This window comes from Panthera onca, chromosome A3, assembly GCF_046562875.1.
Source record: "Panthera onca isolate mPanOnc1 chromosome A3, mPanOnc1 haplotype 2, whole genome shotgun sequence".
In the NCBI taxonomy this organism is placed as follows: Eukaryota; Metazoa; Chordata; class Mammalia; order Carnivora; family Felidae; genus Panthera; species Panthera onca.
In genome coordinates, this window is record NC_138341.1 from 88,951,580 (window position 1) to 88,969,183 (window position 17,604).

Here is a 17,604-nt window from a genome sequence, read left to right on the forward strand (position 1 = left end):
GCCGATTTTAGAGAGTCCTTGAGAGACCAGGGTCCCTGGACGTCAGCAGTACATTCCTTATACAGCCAAAAAGACACACTACTCACAAACACCAGGCCTGGAGCCAGGCCACCTAGGTGAGAACAGCCTCAGGTTCTTGTCACTACTCCCAGGCCCTTCCGTGCACCCCAGGCAGGTCGGGGCCAGGATTGCACAGCATGCATGAGCAGTGTTTGTTTCAACTGAGTGGTAGAGCTGGTGGTAAGCGGGCCAGAGTGTGGATGCTGGCGTCCCCTGTGCGTGGGGAGGACGGAGAGCTGCGCATGTTCAAACAGCATGGCGGTGCACAGATGGAGGTACAGCCCATAGAAACAAAAGTGTGAATCTGGCCGTTCTTGCTCTTCTTCATTATCAAGACTAGCAAAAATGACCAGCAGCCTCAGTGTGTGTGGCTCTCCAAATACTGCTTTTGAGCACTGCCCTCTTAGTCGGTGGGGAGGGGGGACGGGGGGTGGTGGTGAAAGGAAACAGAGTCTGTGGCAAAGTGAAGGTTTCTTTTCTGCACTGAACTGAGGCCCATTTTCAAGTGTGACTGTGGGTTCTCTCCTTACTGCCCCTTTAACACCTCTTACCTCTCAGTGGGTATCTCAGCTTCTCCATGTGCTCCATAGTGAACAGACTCCTGTCATGGAAATCAATGTAATATTTAACTTTTAAAGTTGTGATGGACTAAGTTTAAATAGAACAAGAAAGCTACTCTGTCTTTTTGTAAATTTAACCTCACGGTTGCGGCAGGGATTCTGGGAGGGGTAATTATTTGCTGTCGGGGCTGCCCTGTGCTTGTAGGACGTTTAGCCTCCTCTCTGGCCTCTACACATTAGATGCCAATAGCACCCCACCTCCCAGTTGTGACAACCAAAAATGTCTTTACACGTTGCCACATGTTCCCCGGGGGGACAAAACTGTCCCCAATTGATGACCCCTGGGCCAGGGGATGACTGGCCTTTGTGTGGCAGTGAGGTTCTTCTGGTGATTCACAGCCAGTAGCCCTTTCCATTCTTGTCTCATCACAGTACTTGTGCTGCAAATCACCCCTTTGCTTCAGCCCTCTGAAATTGGGGCCTGTTATGGGCTATTGTGCTTAGAGTACAAAGCTAGCCAGGATGAGTATTATTGGAAGCAAACTGATTTTTTTCCCCTCATTGAGTTCTGCAACAAAAAATCCTCTGGTGTTACTGTTTAATTGGTTAGTGGTGGCTGTTTGTCAATTTGCCAGCAGGTTCTCTCTTAACTGCTGTCATTTGACATCGCTGAAACATAAATGCAGAGTGATTGAGTTGCCAACATGCTATTAAGTCCCCTACAAAGAGCTTTTCGATGTACTACTGCTTCAGGCTTTTGTGGTTCTATTGATTGATTCGAATACTAAAGAAATCCTTGGCATAGACAGCCCTGGTAAGAAAATGCGGCTTCTGTCAGGGAAATTGTTGGGTATTGACACAGGGACAGTGGTGGGTTTTCCTTTGGTTTTCCTCTGGCAGAGACTTGGCCTCTGGCAGAGCTTACTCAGTTGATGGGTGTTGTCTGCCCACACAGAAGAGCAGCCACTGGTCTTTATGAGACAGGTCCGGTTAAGTTGGAGGAGCCCAGGAAGTGGATGGTGACATCGAGTTCAAGTTTCAGGGTAGTTTGACTGACTCCTTATTTCAGAGGAGCAGAAGATTGCCACAAATTCCTTTTGGCTTCAGAGCCTGTAACTCACCATTTAAGGCCAAAAATGGCAGATCACTTTTGAAATGGTTGGTTCATCTTTGACAGGATGACAAGAACATCCCTTGACATTAAGAAGATACTGTTTTATGGTCTTGAAATTGTACTTCTGGACCAGACTGCCATATGCATCAAAAAGCTATTTGTCATTGGTGTGTGTATAGGGCCAGGGCAGGGATGTTTGTGACAGCCAGGGACCACTTGTTAGAACTTCTAGTGCATTAGGGACCAATGTCCCAGGGTTGGCCTCCACCTTCCATGGCCAGACTGTCCCTCTGGGCTTGACGTCACAGGTGTATGCCATTGGTTGTAAGGCTGTGAGTGGGAAAGTCCCACAGTCAGTGTGGGTCCGTCCCCTTGACCCGGGAACCCCCTTGACACATGTTCTGAGTTGTGAAGGTTCAGAGGTGCAGTCTGGAAAATCTTATTGGACAATAATTGTTGGAAGTCTGGCAGCTAGAAATAGCACTCAGTGGAGGACAGTTCAACATAGAGTAGTAGATGAGAATATTCCAGAGCCAGCCACCTGAGTGGGAATTCTGCAACCCTTATGGAGGTGAGGTTTTGAGCCAGTTACCTTCTCTCTCCCTGTGCCTCAGTTCCCTCACCTGTAAATGATGACAATTTAGCTCCTCCTTCAGAGTTCTTTTTGGCAGAGTGAGTTAGTTCCTGTGGAAGGCCCCCCTCTCATGTGTACTATTTGAGGGGGGACTGCCATTACAGGGACCACCTTGTCTTGGCAGGACCATGGGCTTGAGTATTCCCATACAGGGCATCTATTCCTTTGAAGTACTTCCCACTCTAGAGCATTCTATATGTGCCCACACAGCATGGGAGCCCCTAACCTAGGCAGATCTAACCTGGCAGCAGGAAGGCCACGTTGAGTAACCAGATGCTATGTTTTGCTTTCAGACTCTTTCCCAGCTTCCCTATGGGAAAGCTCTCTACAGTTATGAGGGGAAAGAACCCGGCGACCTCAAGTTCAGCAAGGGCGACATCATCATCCTGCGGCGCAGGGTGGATGAGCACTGGTACCATGGGGAGCTGCACGGGGCTCATGGCTTCCTGCCCGCCAGCTACATCCAGTGCATCCGGCCCTTGCCACAGACCCCGCCCCAAGGCAAAGCACTTTATGATTTCGAGATGAAGGACAGAGACCAGGACAAGGACTGTTTGACCTTCACCAAGGTAAGGGAGGTCTCTGTGAACACTGCCACCCACCCTTCTCAATTCCCACCTTTCTGCTGATTTGAATTCTGGCTCCTTCCCAAGACACACTCTCTCTGCTGTGCCTCTGTAAGTGGGGAGAACAGTTGTTCCTACTTCCTGAGTTTTTGTTCAGTGGAAAGAGATGGCACGCAGCCTGATAGGTAGCTCCATCTGAGAGCTGACAGGGGGCTCTCTGGGTAACAGACACAGGACCCTCTGTCACCTGAGTCATGGTGTCTCAGTGACAACTCAGGTACAAAGGCATGAAGTCTCTCCAGGACTTGCAGGCCCTGGGAGAGGAGGCTTATCAAGGAAGGCTGCTGCAGAGATCCCCTTTGGCTCACAGGAACGTGGTGGTAGGACCCAGAAACCAGCATGCCACAGCTGCATCCTCTGGAGCACCAGAAGGCAGGTGGGCAGGTGTGCTTAGGGCCAGGATTGTCTTGGAGAGAGGGACTCTGGTTGGTGACAAACTAAATAGCATTTACCAGCAGGATTGTCCTAGCAGAGCCCAGTGAGATGTGGAGGGGCCTGGTTGTTAGTCATCCCAGGCCTCTGAGGTTGTAAAGCATTGAGAGACCTGAGGTGGGGCCCTCTACACCTTGATGTTCCCTTCCCAACCACAACTGACAAGCTCCATTCTCATCTGTGGGCATGCCTCCTTCCTTGTTTTCACTCTTACACATACTCCTCTCTGTGCTAGGCAAGGCATGGACTCCTGAAGCACTTATTTCTGCCCAATGTCAGTAATAGCAGTTGCTCTTTACAGCTTTCCCAACACGCTCATGCTGTATCTCAACTGCAAGGTGGCTGGAGCCCATCTTGCTGATGTTGGAACCAAAGCTCCATGAGGCTGAATGTCACTCACCTGAGGATGGTGGCCTGGGCCTCTCCTTCTGCTTTCTGTGTTCTGTTTCCCATCTGTCCTGCTTCCCTCCCTCCACCCTAACCTTGTGAGTGTGTACACAGTTGTAAATAGCAGCTAGAACTATGAATCTTTGACTTTAAAGCCCACGTCCTTCCCACTTCTGAGAGGCCATTGTTATTTTCTTTCTCCCCATCTGCTTGGTACAGAACTTGGCTGTGGTACTGAGCTCTCTGGAGGGCTGCTGGAGTGCAGTGCACACCATTTTTGAGCAAAATTGGCATGTCCTGTGCATGGCTGCTATTTATGTCTTGTTCCATTGTTCAGACTGACAGTGAATAATCTATTTTTCATTCACGGATTCAACTCTTTCTTCCTTTCTTTCATCAAGGTGTTCTAATGTTAATTCTGATTGTCATCTGGCTGATGCAGCTTCCTGGGAAGCTGTATCCAGACCTTTTTCCCCCTCTCCCTCCTCTCCCTCTCCATCCATCTCAGTCTGAGACCTAGAGTGGCAGGCTGTCTGGAGTGCAACGGCAGACAGAGCCCCCGCTTTGCTCACTTCTCTGCCCAGTGGACTCTGGACAACGTGCCCAAGGAGGAGAATGCCCTGGAGGCCTGTGATGCTCTGTACTCTCACTAGTGACCACGAGTAGGGACCCCCCTCAACCTCTTGGGTTCTGGTTGGGCTTTGCTAAGGAGACAGACTCTGTTACAGCTCTAGGCTTCTCTGAGCTCAGCTTGCTCCAGGGACAGACACAGCCATCCTTACAGAATAACATTAGAGGAGGCTATTTGAGCTAGGAGAGGTCAATTTGCATTGACCTCTGCAGAGCCCTAAAGCCCCCAGCCTCCTTTGATGTGAGCAAAGGCCTGCCTTCACACCACCATCATAACTTGCTGTGTTCAATGAGCCTCTGCCTGGGACACTTGACTTCAGGGTGAATACCAGAGCCCACTGCACAAGAGGATAGGCATTTGCCCTCCTATCAACAAGATGTGTCAGCCTCCAACTCTGCAGGGCACTGTGCTATACCCAGGGGACACAGACAGACCCACTGCCCTCTAGAGCCTCAAGTGTAGTGGAAGAGGCAGGCAGTAGCAAGTCAAGAAATAAGTGTTCAAAAGTCAGCCTCAGAGAGCAATGCTGGTAACCCAGGAGCCAGACTAGGTATTTAGTGAAGTCTCCAAAATATTCAATGAGAGAGCTTAATGTTTGGTATTTCAAAAGAAATAGTAAAGTGTAGTCCTCATGGGGAAAATTAGAACTCAGGCCTCCTTAGACTCATTCTGTGGTTAGCACTGTTCTTAGTTATGATGATTGTATCTGGGGTGTGAGCAGGCATCACTGTTGAGGTAGCTGCCGTGAGGGCTTCTGGGGAGATGATATTTGAGTTGAGATTGAGGAGCAAAGGTGCTAGGAACAAGAGGGTCTGGGGGTCTCTGGCTACATAATGTGATGCTGTTCCCACAGGAAGCCAAGTACGAAGCACTCAGGGTGTTTTTCATGGGCTTTTATCCCTTGAATCCTGTGGATTAAGGTGGACAGTTAAAGATACCCAGGCGTGACTCCCAACGAAAATTGTTCTGTGACATCCACCCCCTACTATGTTCACATAACCTTTTCAGGAGCACCCACTTTTGCCCTCCTACTTGGATTAGGGTACAACCACGCCTACCAAGTACCTGTTCTATTTGCAGCTCTCACCTCTAAACGTCTTCAGACAAAGCCTCCGAAGGACATGGGTGATGAATCATGACTCTCTTCTACTCAGTTCATATTTCCTCTTACCCACACTGCTTGCCTGACATTTTCCTTCCATGTGCATCTGACCAGCTCATTTTTTCCCATGCCCAGGATGCTGGTTCCATTTCTGACAGCCTCCGTTCATATCACACCTCAAGTAACTCAGGGCTTGGCATCCTCTGGGCTTGGCATCACTGCTTCAGACCAGTTTGGTTTTGCCTGCGTGGAATGCTTTGTTGTTTGTGTGTGTTCCCATCTGCAGTCAGCAAAGAAAGTGGGGTCTCTAAAATCCATGGATGGTGCTAGCTTACCTTTCAAAAGCATCATTGTGATGAGATTGGTTGGGTTTTAAAAGGCAGGAAGCAGCTGGATCAAAAGATTTTCACCCTCGGCGTTGGCTTTTGAACAGTCCTGTTAAAATTGCATTAATTAAAGTCATTCTAAAACCAAAGTCCTTGTTTCATTTAAGAAGAAAATGAATAATTACCTTTTGTAAATCAGCTATAAAAAGCATATTTGATAACTTCTTAGTAGTCTCACTCCAAAAAGCTGGGCACGTGCAAATAGAGACTAAAGGAAAGAAGTGCACTGTGCCCAGCGAAGCTCTGCTGGCTGCTCTCTTCCAAGCTCTCACGTGAGGCTTTAATGCATGCTGCCCTCCACGTGCACAGAGAGGGAATGGGTTTGCTGGGGAGGCAAGCTGGGTGCAGGGATCCCACACCTGGTGCACCCTTGGTGCAATTAGGGATCCCACGTGTGACCTTAGGAAAACACTCAACCTTGCTGGGCCACTTCATCTTCAGGGTCAGGACACAGATACCTACAGGGGGCTGCTGAGGGCTAAGTGATCTAAGTAAAGAGCTAAGCTTAGGGCAGCAGACAAGAGGGGACCTTGAACTCTTTTCTTTTTATGGACGCTTACTCCATATTACCTCATTTTCAGTCAACTGCAAAATTCAGCAAATATGCATGGAGCCCTGACTATGCTATGTAAATTCCAGTTTACATGAGAACATTTTCCTCACCCTACCAGGGAGCTGTGCTGGATGTAAAGGGCCTGGGGCTGCCCTTTGGTGAATTCACTCTGTAATGCTCAGGAATCCTGAGAGGCTGTGAGATTTTCTCAGGTGGTGCCTGGCTGACCCCAGAGTCACTTTTGCACCCGGCTTACAGCAGGAACTTGAGGTTCTCTGTGTTGGACCAAACCCCATAGTGGGTGTGGCCACATGAGGCCACAGGACAGTGGACAAGGGGACAGTTCCCTTCCAAGCCTCACCTCACACCCTTCTCCAGGGCCTCAGGGATGCTCTGAGTTGGCAAAGAGTTGTGTAAAACACTGCCACACTGTTGAGGTCACCACAAGACCCTTCCATATGATCTTATTCTGCTGAATATTTAATCATCACTTCCCAAAAGTGTGGGACTTCTCTTTTATGAGAATGAACCCAGAATTAATCCTAAACTGTGTTCTTCTGATGCAGGAGATAGGCTTAGATAAAAATTAAGTGTAGAAAGTTTGGGCTGTAAAGTCAGGTAAACAAGGATACAAATCATAACACTTTTTTATTATTACATGGTAACTTTGGGACATTTGCTTAGTCTGTGAGTCTCCTTTTTTAACTGTACAGTGGAGTTGATAATAGGATTCAATGAGCAAAGGCATTAGAGAACTGAGCTCAAAATAGGCATTCGATAAATATTTGCTTTCTGTGCTCTGCTTATTCCTGTTTCAGGAAAAGGTGAAGTTTGGTCAGATACTTATCACTTTCTATGTTAGCCCAGAATGCGCACAGGAAAAAAAACACCCTAAGACACACACTACTTGGAAAGCTGAGAATTTGTCTAGTGGGTTAGACCCTTATATTTTGGTGGCTCAATCTCAAGGGGGTGTGAAATCTCGGCCCTGGGTCAAGACTGCTGTCCCCATTGCTGGGCACCTGGGCCTTGGCATATCTGCTTTCTCCTGAGGGGCAATCTGAAAAGCTTTCAGGGCTAGAAAGACTCAGGAAGCTAAATGGGATGAGCCTCTGTGCAGCCTTCCTCAGAAGTTACCAAACAATGTCAGTCACCTTCATGGCTCCTGGCTCCCTCCTTCCGGTTGAGCAGTAGCCCTATAGTCACCTCTGAATGTCAGCTCCACCTGGGTGGAGGAGTCCCCTTTACTAAGGGGACCAACCTCGCATATGGAGGAGGTGACTAGGAGGGCAGTGGCAGCCTGGGGGCTGCTGAGGGATGTCCTTGCCCGAGCCCTTGTTTGGACATCCAGGCAGGGGTCAGAGAAACTGACAGGGAATCTTATATATTTGAGGTGGAACATGGGGTGTGTCTGAAACTTTGTCAGGAGATATCTTCAGACCCGTGCAGAATGTGAGCTCTTCCCTCAGGACTAGCCTCCCAACCAGTATGCCCTATCTGGCTCACTGTGGGCACCCCCAACTTTTGTACCCTCAGTGGCTGGAGTATATGTACCCCACCTCTGCTCAGAAACCCCCTTGGCTTCCAGTCTCCTCAGAGCCAACATCAGAGTCTATACTGCCTGCAAGATCCTACCTGACCCAGCGCCCATCTCCTTCCCAGACTTAGTTCCAGTCTGCCTCTGGCTCACTCCACTCCCAGCCATGCTGACCTCCCAGCCCCTGTCTCTCCATCTGATCCTGCTGGCTCCCCCAGGGCCTCTGTAGCTCTCCCCATGGCCTGAATGCCCTCCCAACTTGTCTTCACATCCCTCAGAGTGGCCCCTGCTGATGGAGTGCCCTCAACTACTACTCCACACCCCCATTTTCTCCTCCTGACAAGGTAGTGTGTATATACTACAGACTGTTGTCTGTCTCATGGTCTCCTGGCTGGAGTGCAGGCTCCCTGAGGATAGCCATCCTGCATTTACTAACTTCCTATCCCCAACTTGGGACAGTGAAGGGCACATAGGACTTTGAATACATATTTGACAGGCTGAGTACAAGCACTCTGGCTTGGCCTGAGCAAGAGGTAAGCTGTATTTGCTATGGATAGTATAAATTTATTTTTGTCCAGCCTCCTTGGTCCATTCATTCATTCATCAGATGTTTATTGACACTAGATTGTGTTCTGGGTGGGCCAATGTGTGGGAACAGAGTCCCACCTTCAAATGCTCACAGCCCATAGTGGGAAGACCAGGAGAGGGATCATCATAGCACCTGAGCCTCTGCCCTGCTGGAGAGAGTGTGTATGTGTGCATGTGGTATGTGTGCCCCTGATGTATGTGGGTGTGGTGTGCGTGTGTGTGCGTGTAGTATCTGTGCCTGGGATGTGTGTGCATGTGTGTGGGGTGGTGCATGATGGGGAGAGCTGCAAGCACTGAGGAGGGTGTGACATCTGACCTCTGGCCTCTCCACTTCCACCTGGGCCCACCCTGTGGCTGCAGGCCAGACTTCCTCGAAGTGTGCATCTCTGTCCTGGAGCTTTGCCTTTCTGTGAGCGGTTCCAGGCCGCTGGCAGCCTCTGGAATTGAGATGGGGTAAGCAAGACGGGACAATGGGAGAAGGCCCCCTGACTTCTGGAATATCATGGCTCCCTAAGTCCTCAACAGCACATCAGGGGGTTAATGGCAGCAATGACTCTGTTAAGAGCCTCACCTAGAACGGCCCAGAGGAACAATTTTGTATTATTTCTACAACAAAAGGCTGAGGGAATTTTTGAACTTTTCCCTTTTTAATTTCCATTTTTTCTGAGAAGCAGTGATTTTGGCACCCTATCTATGGCTGGCTTGCGTTCTGACAGGGAAGGACTCAATGACAGGGTCCCCAGTCATGCTGTGGTGAGAGGTGGCTATGCCCATGGCCGGCTGAGCAGGCAGCCAGCAGTGAAAGGATGAAAGGAAGGGCTCCCTCTGGTCTGGCTCACACTGCTTCTCAGAAACCACTTTGAGTGTGAGTGAAAGGAGAGTGGAAGCACTCGAGTGGCACTCCAGAAGTACCTGCTTGCTATTCATGGCCCTTCAGGATGTTTCTAGCTTCTTTATATGTGTTGTTGCCACACTGGTCATTTAGGAGAGGAAAATATTAGGTCCTCAGAGGTTGGTTTATCCAGACTTGCTGAAGGAACTCTCTAAGGTTTTCAGTGGACATGATATTTCAGGCTGAGCCCCTGATGTGTAAGCTATGACATTTATGGAGTTGTATTTCTGAAACAGTATTGAAGGACAGTGTGCTCAGCCAGTCACCTTCAGTGGCATCCAGAGGGCTTCTGTGTGGACACAGGCATAACCACTCTCCCTGCTCTGCTACACAGCTTCTGTTCTTAACAGAGCCCCTATGCCTGTAGATAGCAGACTTTGGGCAAATTAGGTAAATGAAGTAGAAATGCAGTTTGAAGGCCCCTTTTAGATGGCATGACTATCATGGTACCTGAATCCTTTACATATGTATTACCCACTGAGCCTTGGGAAGAAAAGCGATATACTTTTTTTAATAATCATGTTATGTTCATAGCCCAGCCTTGACATCATTTAGGACCACCCCGAGACCGCCTGAACGCAAAGGAGAGCCACTGTCGTATGAAAATGGCATTTGGTATATTTTTAAAGCTTGGAAACTAGAGAGAAGAGTGAAAACAGCATATGGAAGTACAATGCCCCACAGCAAGTAATGAGCACCTCACATGAAACATGTAAATGAAATTGAGTCATTCATCTGAAAGCGAAATGATGTGGTGGGAACAACTTTTTCTCCTTAAAATCCTCAGATGCTGCCATATTGGCCCAAAACTTGTCTGCCCCTCCTGACTATCAATGGTATAGATTTCGTTTACTCATCTACATCAAACAAGGGTTGATAAACCAGTGCTTGCAGGTCAAATCCTACCCACCTGCTGCCGTTTGTGTAAATAAAGTTTTATTGGCACACAACCAGACTCCCTCATTTACATGTTGTCTCTGGCTGCTTTCATTCCAAAACAGAAGAGTTGAATGTGTGACAGACACAGTACAGTCTCAAAATCCTGAAATATTGGTGATATGGCCCTTAGAAAGGTTTTCTGACCTGTGACATAGAACACAGCACTATGGAGGCCAAGCACACAGTGGTTCCTTGTGCATCCCACTCAGCATGGCTTTGTTCTGAGGCCACCAGCATCCCACCACATTGAGTGTGACATGCAGGGGATGCCATTCTTTACAAAACAGCAAATGAAAACTCAGGTCCAAACCATGTAGATCAGTCTTGCCATTGTCCTATGAAAAGCCCTTGTAGTGTTTGAGGATGGAGTAATTCTCTATATTCCAAAGAGGCCACAGAGCAGGGATTTCACCCTTTTCTTGTCCTTCCTAAAGCACTGGCTCCAGCTTTTTGAAATATGACAGTAAATCAGAGACCTGATGTGATCTACGCATGAAAAAATGGTCATTGTTACCCTCATCCTGCATCGGTGGCAAGAGAAGTTATTTCTGTTTCCAAAACACACCTGATCTCGTGCTGGTAGCTTTGGCATGCTAGAGTGAATTTTCTCATTGTCCAGCAGTCATATGTTACTCTTTGGAGGTTGTCTCCATCGTGAGAGTTTGGTTTAGAGGCAGAGCTGTGGGAAACCTTTCTCAGCACTCCTAGGCAAAGTTAGTTTTTTTGTGTGTACGGAGAGTGACTGGCTCCCTGAACCCTCTCTTCTCCCAGCCCAGTATCCCCAACAAGATTTATGCCAGCTAAATAAGAGTGTTATGGATCCTGCCATTGCCATGAAATCCCAGCCAGCTGCAGGACCAAGAATTGCGCTCCCCCACCCCCCCGCCCCCCACCCAGCCGCATCAATATTTGAGCCAGGTCAGAGACCTGCCACAAGGTACCACCAAACCAGAGCTGGGACTACATTGAATTGGCATCTGATGGGAAAATGGGGCTATGCAGGTTCCACTAACCTCACAGTAGCACACTGACAGAGTTGGATTTTGACCCCACTTACTGCATTATGCTGGGATTTCACTGTATGTACATTTTATTGGATACTGTCCATCTCTTTATAAGCAGACCTCCTCCACCAAGTGCCGATCTTTTCTTGGGAAGGGACAGCTTCTTCCTCATGCCTGGCTCTTAGGGGATGCTTGCATATTGGTAGCCACATGAGGAACAGGTTGGCACTGTGTAACACTTGGAATGATGACAAAGCCCCTGGCCAGAGAGAGGACACTCATTTGGGAATAGCTCTCCCTTATGTGAAGCTGTGTTGGCTTCTCAGTAACTTGGAGCCCTTGGTGTGTATTCTACCCTCCCAGGTGACTCAGAATGAGTCCAGCTTTTCAGTGTGGTAATGATGCCAAAGCTGGAAGACAGTAACCATGCCCCCCCACCCGGCTTTCTCATGTCTCAGGCTCAGTGATCCCACTTTCTTCTCTGGCTTTCTGTGACTTGATTTCAGAGTGTTCACATAATGGTTGGCTTCCTCAGTATGTGAAGTCCCTTTAGGGATGTGTTAAGACCAAATGCAGTACTCAAGGTGTGTTGTAACTTGTCTATACTTAAAAAAAAAAAAAAACCTTTTAACCTAAATAAAGCATATTGCAATAGTAAGTCCACTAATCAAAATTGTGCAGCTTGATGGTTGGAAAGAAAATCCTTATACTCACTACCCAGTGGAGAGATGGTGGGATATTGGCATCCCAGTCCTTCCCTCTTCCCATGGCCCTAACATCATGGATGAGTCATGTCTGTTCTTGAAAGTCAAATAAATGAAACATGCAGAGTATATTTTTGAGTCCAGTTTTGTGTTCTCTCAACATTACATTTGTGCACTCCATCTGTAGTGTTGTAGGGTGCTATAGTTTGTTCATGTTCATTTCTCTGTGGTGCTATTAGTTTTTTTTTTTTTTTAAATAGACTTAATTTGTAGGGCAATTTTAGTTTTACTCCTGAACTGAGCAGAAGATACAGAGATTTCCCATACAACCCTAGCCTCACACATGGACTGCCTTCTCCACTATCAGCATCTTTCACCAGAGAGGTACATGTGTTCCCATTAATGAACCTCTACTGATACATCATAATCACCCAGAGTCCATAGTTTACATTAGGGTTAACTCTTGGGGTTGTACATTCTGTGGGTTTGGACAAATTTATATCATTATGGTATCAAATAGAGTATTCTCACTACCCTTCTGTGCTCCACCTATTCACCCCTTTCCTCCCTACTCCCCAATCCTTGGCCACCATTGATCTTTTTATTGTCTCCATAGTTTTGCCTTTTCCACAATGTCACATAGTTGGAATCACTTAATATGTAAACTTTTCAGATTGGCTTCTTTCACATAATAATATGGACTTACATTTCTTCCGTGTCCTTTCATTGCTTCGTAACTCACTTCTTTTTAGCACTGGATAATACTCTGTTGTCTTTATGTACCAGTTTATTTATCCATTCACCTACTGAAGGACATCACTTGACTATTTCCAACTGTTAGCAATTATGAATAAGCTGCTATAAATATCTTATGCAAGTTTTTGTGTGGACATAAGTTTTCAACTCCTTTGGGTAAATACTGCTGGATTTTAAGGTAAGAGTATGTTTAGTTCTGTAAGAAACCACCAAACTGTCTTCTGAAGTGGCTGTATGATTTTGTTCTCCCATCAGCCGTGAATGACTATTCATGTTAATCCACATCCTTGCCAGCATTTGGTGTTGTCAGTGTTCTGGATTTTGGCCATTCTAATAGGTGTGTAGTGACATCTCGTTGTTGTTTTAATTTGCATTGCCCTAGTGACATTTGACATGGAGATTTTTTCATATTTGTATTTGCCATCTTATATCTTCTTTGGTGAAGTGTCTGTTAGGTCTTTGGTCCATTTTTAAATTGGATTGTTTATTTTCTCATGTTTTTGAGTAGGCTCCACACCCAGTGTGGGGCTTGAACTCACAACCCTGAGATCAAGTGTCATATGCTCTACCAACTGAGCCAGTCAGGTGCCCTTGTTTTCTTATTGTTGAGTTTTAAGAGTTCTTTGTAATTTTTGAATAATAGTCCTTTATCAGATATGTACTTTGCAAATATTTTCATGAGTCCATGTCTTATTTTTTATTCTCTTCACAGTGTATTTTGCAGAACATAAATTTTTAATTTTAATGATGCCCAGCTTATCAATTCTTCCATAGTCTGGTCTTTGATGTTGTATCCAAAAACTCATCACCAAACCGCAAGGTCATTTGGATATTCTCCTATGTTATCTTCTAAGCGTTTTATATTTTTGTGTTTTACGTTTATTCTGTGGTTCATTTTGAGTTAATTTTTGTGAAGTGTGTAAGGTCTGTGTCTAGATTCATTTTTCACATGTAAGTGTCCAATTGTTTCAGCACCATTTGTTGAAAAGACTGTCTTTTCTCCATTATGTTGTCTTGTTCCTTTGTCAAAGATCTGTTGACTGTATTTATGTCAGTCTAATTCTGGATGCTCTATTATGTTCCACTGATCTACTTTTTTATTCTGTTACCAATACCACCCTGTCTTCAGTACTGTAGCTTTAAGTAAGTCTTGAAGTTGTATAGTGTCAATCTTTGTTCTTCTCTTTCAAATTGTGTTGGCTATTTGGGTCTTTTGCTTTTTCATGTAAATTTTAGAATTAGCTTGTCAATATCCACAAAATAACTTGCTGAGATTTTGAATGGAATTGCATTAAATCTAGAAGTTGAGAAAAACTGACGTGTTGACAGTGTTGAGTCTTCCTATCCATGAACATGGAACATCTCTCTATTTTGTTATTTAATTTTATTCATCAGAGTTTTGCAGTTTTCCTCATATAGCTCTTGTAGATATTTTGTTAGATTTATACCTTAGCATTTCATTTTTTTAGGTGCTAATGTAAATAGTATTGTGTTTTTAGTGTCAAATTCCACTTGTTACTAGTATGTAGAAAAGTGTTTAACTTTTGTATATTAATCTTCTATCCTGCAACCTTGCTATAATTGCTTATTAGTTCCAAGAGGGGTTTTTTGTTGATTCTTTCAAATTTTTTACTTAGACAATTATATCATCTGTGAACTAAGACAGCTTTATTTCTTCCTTCCCAATTTGTATGCCCTTCATATCTTATTGCCTTAGATAGGGTTTCCAGTATGATATTGAAAGGCCGTGGTGAGGGGGAAAATATTTTGCCTTATTCCTGAATTTTGTGGGAAAGCTTCTTGTTTCTCACCACTGTGATGTCAGCTGTAGGTTTTTTGTAAATGTTCTTCAGAAGCTGAGGAAAATTTCACTCCATTCCTAACTTGCTGAGAGCTATTTTTTTTTATCATGAATCAGTGTTTGATTTTGTCAAATGCTTTTTCTGCATCTATTGATGTGACGATATGATTTTTCTTCTTTAGCTTGTTTATGTGATGAATTGCATTAATTGATTTTTGAATGTTGAACCAGAGTTGCATATCTAGGATAAATCCCATGGTCATGCTGCATATTTCTTTTTATACTTCGTTGGATTCAGTTTACTAATATTTTGTTGAGGATTTTTGCATCTATGCTTATGAGAAATATTGATCTGTGGTTTTCTTTACCTGCTGTGTCTTTGTCTGGTTTCAGTATTAGTGTAATGGTAGCTTTATAAAATGAATTAGGAAGTAGCCCCTTATGCTTCTACTTCTGGAAGAGATTAGTAGATAATTTGGTATAATTTCTTCTTTAAATTTTTGGGAGAATTCACTAGTCACTTCATCTGGGCCTGGTGCTTTCTGTTTTGGAAATTTATTAATTATTGATTCAATTTCTTTAAAAGATACAGGCCTATTCAGATTGTCTATTTCTTGTATAAATTTTAGCAGATTATGTCATTAAAGGAATTAGTTCATTTCATTTAGGTTATCAAATTTGTGGGCATGGAATTGTTCATAATATTACTTTATTATCCCTTTAATGTCTAGGATCTATTAATAATGTCCTCTCTTTCATTATTGATATTAATAGTTTGTGTCTCCTCTCTTTTTTTATTAGCCTGGTTAGAGGTTTATCAATTTTATTGATCTTTTCAAATAACCAGCTCTTGGTTTTGTTGATTTAATTTATTGATTTCCTATTTTTAATTTCATTGATTTCTGTTCTAATTTCTATAATTTCTTTTCTTTTACTTACTTTGGATTGAATTTGCTTTTTCTTGTTCTAGTTTTCTAAGGTGGAAGGTTAGATTACTGATTTTAGATCTTTCTTTTTTTCTGATATATGCATTCAACGTTATAAATTTCCCTCAGCCCACAATTTTGACAAGTTGCGTTTTTATTTTCATTTATTTAAAAAAATTTTAAATTTCCCCTGATACTTTTTCTTTGAACCAAGTGTTATTTAGTATTGTATTGTTTAATTCCCAAGTATTTTGTGATTTTCCAGTTACCTTTCTGTTATTGATTCTAGTTTAATTCCACTGTGGTCTGAGAACCAACATTGTACGGTTTCTATTCTTTTAACTTTGTTAAGGTATATTTTATGGCCCCAAATGTGATCTATCTTGGTGAATGCTCCATGTGAGCTTGAGAAGAATGTATATTTTACTGTTCTTAGATGAAGTAGTTTATAGATGTCTATTATATTCAGTTGATTGATAGGTGTTGTTGCCTTCAACTATTTCTTTAGTGATTTTTCTGCCTGCTGGATATGTCCATTTCTGATAGAGGGACATTGAAGTCTCCAAATATAATAATGGGTTTATCTATTTCTCCTTGCAGTTAAGTTAGTCTTGCCTGATATATTTTGACTTTCTGTTGTTAAATGCATATACATTAAGGTTTGTTATGTCTTCTTGGAGAATTGACTCCTTTCTCATTATGTAATCCCCTTCTTTATCCCAAACAACAGTACTTGCTCTGAATTATGCTTTGTTCAAAATTAATGTAGCTATTCCCACTTTCTTTTGGTTAGTATTATCATGGTATATCTTTCTCCATACATTTACCTTTAATTCACATGTATCTTTATATTTAAACTGGGTTTATTGTAAACAACATCTAGTTGGGTCTTGCATTTTGATCCACTGTGATAATCTTTATCTTTCAGTTTGTGAATTTAGACCATTGACTTTCAGAGTGATTATTTGATATTTTTGAAATAATTTTTACCATATTTATTTCTGTTTTCTATTTGTTGCCTCTGAGTTTTGTTCCTATTTTTGTCTTCTATTTTTTTTTTTCCTTTCTGTGGTTTTAATTGATTCTACTTTCTCTCCTTTCTTAGCATGTCAATTATACCTTTAAAAAAGTGTTAGTAGTTGCCCTAGAGTTTGCAATATATATTTTCAATTAATCATGTTCACTTTCAGGGGCACCTGGGTGCCTCAGTCGGTCTGACTTCAGCTCAGATCATGATCTCATGGTTCATGAGTTTAAGCCCTGCATTGGGCTCTGTGCTGACAGCTCAGAGCCTGGAACCTGCTTCAGACTCTATGTCTCCCTCTCTCTCTGCCCCTCCCCCATGTTCACGTGCTCTCGCTCTCTCTCTCTAAAAGAAACATTAAAAATATTTTAAGGGGGCGCCTGGGTGGCTCAGTCGGTTAAGCGTCTGACTTCGGCTCAGGTCACGATCTCGCGGTCCGTGAGTTCGAGCCCCGCGTCAGGCTCTGGGCTGATGGCTCAGAGCCTGGAGCCTGTTTCCGATTCTGTGTCTCCCTCTCTCTCTGCCCCTCCCCCGTTCATGCTCTGTCTCTCTCTGTCTCAAAAATAAATAAACGTTAAAAAAAAATTAAAAAAAAATATTTTAAGAAAATAAAAAAACTTTCAAAAAATACCACACTGTTTCACAGGTAGTATGAATACTCTGTAATAACAAAATAATCATAACTCTTCTCTCCTGTCCCTTATATCATTCTGTCATTCCTTTCATTTATACATAAGTATATACATGATATATATATATGTATATATATATATATATACATATATATATATACACACACACATACACACATATATGTACATAAGCATATATAATTAAATACAGTGTTGCTGTTTTGATTTTGAACAAACTATTCAGTTAGATCAATTAGGAATAAGAAAAATAAAAGTTTTATTTTACCTTCAGTTATTTCTTCTCCCATGTTCTTTT

General features: G+C 43.8%; 1 protein-coding gene across 1 annotated transcript in view; it reads left to right on the forward strand.

Annotated features, from left to right (window-relative positions):
• Positions 1-17,604, forward strand: part of SH3RF3 (SH3 domain containing ring finger 3) — a 373,186-nt gene that overhangs the window by 208,729 nt on the left and 146,853 nt on the right. The window contains exon 2 of the mRNA XM_078444321.2: positions 2,662-2,937. Coding sequence (XP_078300447.2) covers positions 2,662-2,937 — 276 coding nt within the window. The remainder of the gene's footprint in view (positions 1-2,661; positions 2,938-17,604) is intronic.